At 42.8% G+C, this 8,732-nt stretch overlaps 1 protein-coding gene across 1 annotated transcript; it reads right to left on the bottom strand.

The window, feature by feature from the left end:
• Positions 1-6,794: 6,794 nt before the first annotated feature.
• Positions 6,795-8,272, bottom strand: LOC144704184 (uncharacterized). The gene is made up of 2 exons (XM_078576479.1): positions 8,196-8,272; positions 6,795-8,090 (listed from the first exon to the last, which is right to left on the bottom strand). Exons 1-2 carry the CDS (start codon positions 8,208-8,210, stop codon positions 6,990-6,992), a joined length of 1,116 nt encoding a protein of 371 aa, XP_078432605.1. The 5' UTR covers positions 8,211-8,272; the 3' UTR covers positions 6,795-6,989.
• Positions 8,273-8,732: the final 460 nt, after the last annotated feature.

The raw sequence follows: 8,732 nt of genomic DNA, 5'->3' as shown, positions 1-8,732 counted from the left end.
CTATAACACAACGTACTAAAACAATTGGAGTATTAGTTTAAACTACTTGTCATATAAAAATCTAAAAAATATTACAAATTACTAAAAATAATAGTTTATCTCACTGGCTTACATATTTTCTAATTATCCAGTTCCTCAAAGAAGCAATCACTTTATATTTGTATCCTTGTATCATTGTGTCCAGTATGAATAATCTTTGTGATTCTCTAATGAATAAAGTAAGATTATACATATAGAAATTTAAGTGAATCTTATGTCCTATAAAGTAGGATGAAATATTAGATAAGGGACTCATTCTAAGGCTTCAAAAAAATCTCTAAACCTATTACAATCAAGTGATTTCAAGTTATCAAGGAAAATACATCCATTGAAGAAAAAACTAGTTTGTAAATAAGGATGCCCAAAAAAAATTAGGTAAAGTATAAAGCAGGCAAAAGCCACATAATCAATGACGATGACAATATGAAGCCATCGGTATCATCATTGGGAGAAACCTCAATCTTTGGTAACATCTGATATCCATATAGTATAGTACTGTACGGTATTGAGACAAAGGTTATCTTGTGTTTATCTACATGATAATAACTTAGAAGATTAAGCTTTAAGGGCATTAAGCACAATGCTTTAATGTGTGTTTCAATGAATGTTCAAAGTGATGCATGCCTCCATAAGGGTTGTGATCAAAGCACAATAGGACCCCAACCAAGTAGTTGACTGATTGTAAGTGAAGATACATAGGAGCCTTAGATATATTAACAGGCTACCTAGTTTGACCGTACGCTGAACAAGTCAAATCATGTATTTAGAACTTGTATTTATTATGACATGAAGATAAAACATAATTTGTGACACTGTTCAAGTTTTTGTGTCAACTTGTCTTCATTTGGTTTTTTGAATAACATATTCCAAATCCAATTTACTATCTTCCAGTATGTAAGGCTGAATTTACTGAGGATTTAATGAAAATAAATTACATGAAGATATTATTATCCAATGGTTACGTATTTATTTAAATGATTGGTAAACATACCTAAAAGTTAAAGATTATTTTAAAACTCAAATCATTGGCATAACGTCTAGTTTTTGCTTTTAACTCCAGAAAGGTATTTTGAGTTGATGGAAAAGTTGTAAAGATAGAAAATTAAAGTTAAAATGAATATTATGTTATATTGCTTAATCATAATCAATGCATATGAATGTTGGAATTTTTACAGATTACCATTATGCCCTTTTTGATTTCTAAGTCCATATATACAGTTTTGAAACCTGATTTCAAACTCTCTTCTCCTTGCTCTTTGAAAATCGTAGCCTGAACGCTAAAGAGATCTCTTAATTTGTGGAGAAACTTTCAAGCAGTTTATGAGAATTCTTTGAAGAGATCATTTTTTTCTAACATCATTCCAAGTCCATAGAACTTGGAATCGTGGTTTTTTTATACAGGTATTTCAAGATTCAAAGTAAAGAAGTCTGGGATCTCAGCTTTTCACATCCTCGACCTTTTGATAAGTTTGCAGTCATTCACATAATTTTTATATTGCTTTTGAGCTTTTGTTCAACATATTAATTGTTTCTAAAATCCATACAAAACTAAAGAACCTAGAATTGTATCATTTTGTAGAATTTGGAAAGAGTTACAGGGGTTTAAAGTTGGACATGGGAATCGGGCGGTAAACTAAGGACGTAGAAAGAGTGATCTCTTGAGATTGATCTGATTTGTTTTTGAATACTTTGTGTGAGATAACAGTTGCGAATAATTTTCTACAAAACCTTTCCACTTTGAATCATCACATTTTGTGCAGGGTTGAAAAAGATATTTGAGTTTTAAGCACCAAAGGTCAAACATGAATCAAGAATTTCATCCAAAGAAAAACGTAGAGGAGAAGAGGACTGAAGAAAGAATGACTGAAAAAAAGGAGGTATTAATAAAGGAAATCATAGTTTTATTTATGAATCATTATCACTTAATTAATAAAATTTTGGCATAAAAGTATTGTTGTTGAAATACATAAAATTGATCCTTTGCCTTGAATACTATTTTTAAGTAGTTATATTACTAAGTGTTGCTGAGGAGAAGACATTATTCAGAAATATACTGTTATTGCTAGATCTTTGTGATTACTCAGGTTAAGGCTTTGGGGGTGATGGGGGACCATCGCACTGACCAAGCCACGGAACGCCAACAGACCTCCTCGCACAGCTCTGAGCCAACATCCATGACCCTCGCTCAAGTACTCAACATCGTCAATGACTTGAGCTATGCATTTATTTTATTGTATTTTCTGAACAATTCAGACTGGTCTGCTGTGTTTATGCTCCTTCGTAGTCATTTTGCTTTCTCATTGTGTTGATGTTTCAGTGGAAACCATGTCACGAGACGGTTTTCCCCTATTTCGGCCCCACTTGGGCATCCTCCCTCCCATATATAAAGGGATGGTCTGCCCAAAGGAAGCCTTGGAATTTAATTGAAAAAATTGAGAGTTCATTATGATTGAGCTCCCGCCTCCTCCCTTTTGGAGATTATCTTTACAGTTTTCTAGCTTAGCATTATGGTGCTACCGTTCAGATAATGAATATGAAACTGGAGGTTGGATAACGACATCGGAAGTTGTTTCGTCTCACTTTTGTTAGTTATAAAAAATTCTGTATTCAATATCCGTTATCTGTTATCGAATAACAATAACTAATAACAGAAATGTTTCGTACGTTACTCATTATCGTATCCATTATCTAGGAGCGTTTCTCATTTTTGGTGATTTTTTCTGTTTCAATGTCCAATATTGTAAATGGATGTCAGATATCGAATAGTATTACTTAAATAGCATATTAATATTAGTTATTATATAATACTAGTATTCGCATATCGAATAAGAGTATATGTCTCTCTATCACGAGAGAGAAAGAGATCGGGAGAACGAGAGACAGTTAGAGACAGACAGACGAGTGAGAGAGAGAGAGAGGGAGATTGGGGGTAGAGAGAGAGAGATTTGGGGAGCAGAGTGAGAGAGAAAGAGAGAGATTGGAGGAGTAGAGAGAGGGAGCGAGAGAGAAAGATTGAGGGAGTAGAGCCAGAAAGAGGCAAAGAGAGCTGGAGGGGGAGAGAGAGAGATTGGGGGAGTAGAGCAAGAGAGAGACAAAGAGAGTGGGAGAGAGAGAGAGAGAGAGAGAGAGAGAGGGAGAGAGAGAGACTGGGGGAGTAGAGCCAGAGAGAGAGGCAAAGAGAGCGCGAGGGAGGGAGGGAGAGACAGAGAGAGAGAGGGAGGGAGAGAAAGAGAGAGAGCAGGAGAGCAAGAAGAAGAGAGTCAGAGAGAGGGAGGAAAAGATAGTGACTAAGAGAGGAGAGCGCTTGAGAATGAGCAAGGGGGAGGGAGAGGCGGGGAGAATGAGAGAGAGAGGGAGAGTGGGGAGAACGAGAGAGAGAGAGAGGGAGAGTGAGAGAGGGACTGGGTAAACAAGAGAGAGATAAAGCAAATAGTGAGAGAGGGAGAGAGATCGACAGAGGGAGAGAGATCGATAGAGGGAGAGAGAATGCGAGAGAAAGAGTGAGAGTGGAGAGAGGGAGAGCAGGAGGGTGAGCGAGAGAGGTGTAAGGAGAGCAAGAGACTGAGAGAGAGGGAGAGATACCACAAGAGAGAGAGAGAGTGGCTTAACATTATTGGTTGTCGAAAACTTTATCATTTTGTAATCGATATCATTATCTAACTTAACGATATCGGTATCTGATATCGTAATCTGCTTAAGAATATCTGTTATCATTATCCATTTTCTACCCTTAACCGTTATCGGTTATCAATATCCGTTATCGTTATCAGACACGTTTCTGACTTTTCCAGATAGCAGATATTGTGATATCCGATACCGGATATCGGATATGGATATCATTAGTAACACCCTACTTAGCATAGATAGTGGGAATTGCCTACCACCATGCCCTGCCCACGTCGAGAATCCCATGGAGGAACTGTCGCCGCTTTGTCCCGTAGCTGTTTCTTGAAGGTTTGCATCAAGAAGGTTAATTTGTTGATTTGGATCTAGTTCAAGAACTACCGACAACCCTCTTCTTGGACTGTTCTTGAGATCACCATCATCGCCGTCTCTGTTGCCGCCGCCACTGCTGCCATTGCCGTCGCCGTCACGGACACCGTCACCACTGCATCCTGTTCATGTTTCTTGAGTTCTTGATCAGTTATCATTCAAGAACCCTCAAGAACTGCCTTTCTTGGCATTGCTATTGATATTCAGTGTCAGTGCTGCCGCCGCCGCAGCTACCGCTGCCATTGTCATCACCGTTGTGTCCTATAGCCGTTTCTTTGAGCTTGTATCAAGAACGTGAAATCTTGACCAGTTATCGTTAAAGAACCCTCAAGAACTGCCTTTCTTGGTGCTGTTCTTGATGTTCGTCTTCACCGCCACTACCGCCACCACTGCCACTACAGTTGCCCCCGTCGACCCCCCCCCCCCCCTGCACAGCGCGCTACCACGTCGCGCGCCCCACGCACCATGTGCCCACCTAATGCGCGCTCCTACGTGCCCAGCGCGCACTTGAACTTGCGCTCATGCCCCTGTGCTCGTGTGCCGTGCCCCGGCCCGCGCACTCACCGTCCAAGCATCGACCCGCCATCCAAGCACCGGCCCTACCATCCAAATGTTGACCCGCATGAGCTCCGTCAACAACGTAACCTCACCCACGCCTGATCCTCAATTGATGACGTCAGATAACTCGTTGAGACGACTCCTGGCCACAGACTCCCAAGTCTCAACCCATAAGGTACCGTCGTTCCCCCCCCTTTTTAAATTGCGGTATTATTACTTCTTTCAGTGTCGTCTTCTGCTACTTGCTCTGCTGCCCAGATTTCACCAACAATTTATTATGATTAGTCACCTTGTGTCAAGAGGTAGGTTTTTCTTGAGATAACGAATTAGGAACACTAACAGTAGAGGTTGGTGACGCCTCTAGACACGTTGTGTCCCTCATTACGGAGGCGACTAGTTGATTCTAACGGGTCATTGGGAGTTTGTACTTGAATGGTCCCCTCCCGAACTTTACTGCATCATCTTTTCTATTCAGCAACTGCCATACCTTTCTCATTGGCTTACTCTAAAATTCGCATACTTTGTAATCATCGCATTCATCGGTTGATAATTTGTGTTGTAACATGTGTCGCTCAATCCCGGCATTCATCGTGTTACATCAGGGGCCATAAGAAGAAAGCTTTGGGAGCCAACTTGATATAGATCAAGGAACGTCATTCCGTAGAAGCCTTTGAGGGTTGAGGACGACAAAGCTTCATCGACTTTTTCTTTTTCTTTGTATTCTTGTTCAGCCCTATTTCCAAGTGATTTGCTTCAGGGGCATTCACACAAACTGGGTTAAGGCACATGAACACCTTGGGACGGGTACCCTCGAATAGCTTTAAGGATTAGCCTAAGCTATCTAAAAAAAATAAGTGTGTCTCCCATTTCCTCTACCTCATTTCTAATGTAGAAAAATCTTAGGATCATTAAAAAAAATAAAAAATAAAAATGGAGAGCCTGATTCAACCCCCCTTAGGTTATTCCTTGGCCATCTAAACTAACAAACTTATGTAGTATCTTCCACAAGTAATTGTATGTTCATGGGCATAAAATATATACTGATATATGATAGCATTATCTTGAAGGTAGGAGTTGAGCATAACACAAACTAATATTACTCCTCCCACTCTATTCGCAGTTATGAATTTACAGCTCAGTATCTCATTTTCCATTATACATAGTTTTTGTACAAAGTAGTAACTTTGGGTATCACTTGGTTCATACTTCCAATAAAACTACATAGACTTGCAACGTGAGAACGACCTTTTGACTTCAATGAGGTAGAAGTTAATTACATATATCTAATTCATATTTCTCTATACTCTTTTTCTCAAAATTTTTCTAAATTATTGACAATCCATATTGATATGTAGGTCTAAAACTTTCCTTAATTTTCACAATATTTGACTGACAAAACTCAAAAATAATAATTCAAGCTCATATTTTAATAATAATCTCTATGATTATTAGGCCTGTAATACACTCCAAGTTTAATGGTATTTAAAAATTCAGGATATTTTAGCTAGAGTGAGAACAAGTTCATTGAAGGAAAAAGCTTTACAACATAATTAGCATCTTATGTGAGAACTACAAAAAAAGATCATTGTTAACCAGTTTGTGACATAACAATTAACTTTTGAGATAAAATATTAAAATGAACATTTTTTTCACTTGAACTAACCTCTCATTAATAAATCGTCTCATTAAGATTTAAATCACACTGTTATTTTATTGTTCCTAATTGGGCCCTTTTAATTCACTTAGTTTCATGTTCTACTTGGGAAAATATTTATCCAAGTTATATTTTCACAGATAGGACAATTTGTTTCAATCCCACTACTTTTGCCACGATATTTTCTTTTTTTTCGTCTATTAGTTTCCTGCCTTCCGGCATACTATTTGATATATCTATTCTTTATACTATTCTATTTACTGGTTTTAAGTAGAGGTTCACCAATGAGTGGACGAACATATTTTTCTTTGTGCAGAAAGCACAACTGGAATAAAAACTCTGACATGACAATTAAACTCCTCAACATATGGCCGTGCGAGCAGCCCATCTATAGCAAATTACCACCTGAAGTCTAGAAATGGATAAACTTGACTCGATCGCTTAGAGATTACCATAAGGTGGAGGAAGAGAATGCGACGCTGTTAAGAAACATGCATGAAACTCTATTCTTTGACCCAGAAACCATGAATGCCGCATTGTTCTTCAGAAATAACCAAGAAGAAAATCACATCCTTGAAACTCGAAGATGAGAGAAAACACGAAAGGAAATGCCGAGGAAAGCAAAGATTTTTGAAATCTAGGGAAGGTGAACATGACAGGGCATGCTTATTCAAACTCTGGATGCGGATTGAACCATGGCGAGACGTCCAATGGAGAGGCGTTCACTCTCGTCGGCTTACTTGGCTTATACGACCGCAGCTTCTGCCGTCTCTTCTCCACCCTTGGCCGTTTCCTCCGCCGTCGACGTTTCCACAGCCGCTGGCTCCGCCGCCGCCGCCGTCTCCTCTGCTGCAGCCGGAGCAGCCTCCGCCGCCGCCGTCTCTACTGTCTCCACAGCAGCTTCTTCCGCCGCCGCTGGGGACTCCTCTACCGCAGCCGGAGCCTCCTCCGCCGCCGCCGGGGTCTCCTCCACCGCAGCCGGAGCCTCCTCTGCTACCACAGGAGTCTCCTCCTCCGCCGCCGCCGGAGTCTGCTCCTCCGCCGCTGCTGGAGTGTCCTCCGCCGCCGCCACAGGAGTCTCCTCCGCCGCCGCCTCCGGAGTCTGCTCCTCCACCGCCACAGGAGTCTCCTCCGCCGCCGCTGCTGCTGGAGTCTCCTCCTCCGCCGCTGCCGTCTCCGCGGCCTCCACAGCCGTTTCTTCCGCCGCCGCTGGGGACTCCTCTGTCGCAACCGGAGTCTCCTCCTCCGCCGCCGCCGCAGTCTCTACGGCCTCCACTACGGCTTCTTCCGCCGCCGCTGGCGTCTCCTTCTCCGCCGCCGCCGGAGCCTCCTCTGCCGCCGCCGGAGCCTCCTCCGCCGCCACAGGAGTCTCCTCAGCCGCCACCGGCGTCTCCACGGCCTCCACAGCCGCTTCTTCCGCCGCCACCGGCGTCTCCTCTACGGCAGCCGGAGCCTCCTCCGCCGCCGGCACAGGAGTCTCCTCCGCCGCCACCGTCTCCTCTATCTCAGCCGGAGTCTCCTCCTTCGCCTGCGTCGTCAGCTCTGACGCCGCCGATGAAGATTCTTCCTCCGCCGCCGGCGTCTGCTCCTCCGCCGCCGGGGAAGATTCTTCCTCAGCCGCCGGTGTCTGCTCCTCCGCCGCCGGTGATGATTCTTCCTCAGCCGCCGGTGTCTGCTCCTCCGCCGCCGGTGATGATTCTTCCTCAGACGCCGGTGTCTGCTCCTCCGCCGCCGGTGAAGATTCTTCCTCAGCCGCCGGCGTCTGCTCCTGCGCCGCCGCGGGCTCCTGCACCGCCGGCGAAGATTCTTTCTCAGGCTCCGCCGCCACCACGACTGGCGTCTCCACCTGCACGTCGCCAACGTAAGTATCAGTCAGTTTCCATGCACGTCTTCGCACCTGAAAAACTCGGAATCATTCGCTAGTCGTAGTCAGAAACTCGAGTTCGCTCACCTCGACTGCCGCCATTTCAGTAGACGTGGAAAGGTAGGCCGGCGTTGAGGAGGAGGCTGGGAACTGGTGGAGCTCACCACCGCGATTGAGGTATTTATATTGACGTAAAGGTTATCGTAGATACTAGAGAGAGAAACTTTGATACTGCCACCCATTGACACGTCACTCTCAACAGTAGCCCCAAATTCCCAAAGGGCCCTCGTAGGCAAAAACCGAGCCTTTCCTATTTTTTTATTTAAAATTAAAATTGTCGTTTCTCAAGTGTACTAAAATATTGGGTACGCTCGTAAACTTCATTTATCTAAGCTACTCAATGATCAATAATTACTCCTTGATAGGAATACAAATCAGCCCATTTTTTTGGGAGGAATTGTATGTTTTTTAGTGGGACTTATGGGCATCATTACAATGTCTTAGAATCAAAGAAATCTGTTAAAAATTCATTTTTATTGATTAATCTTTGATTATTACAGTATTGGTGATTGTAGGATTAGAGGAAAATGATGTTGGGTCAATTTTTTTACTAATTTGTTGAGT

The sequence above is a fragment of the Wolffia australiana genome, chromosome 6 (genome assembly GCF_029677425.1).
Source record: "Wolffia australiana isolate 7733 chromosome 6, ASM2967742v1".
NCBI lineage: Eukaryota > Viridiplantae > Streptophyta > Magnoliopsida > Alismatales > Araceae > Wolffia > Wolffia australiana.
Note: the sequence above shows the minus strand (reverse complement) of the source record. Positions and strands in the feature narration are given on the sequence as shown.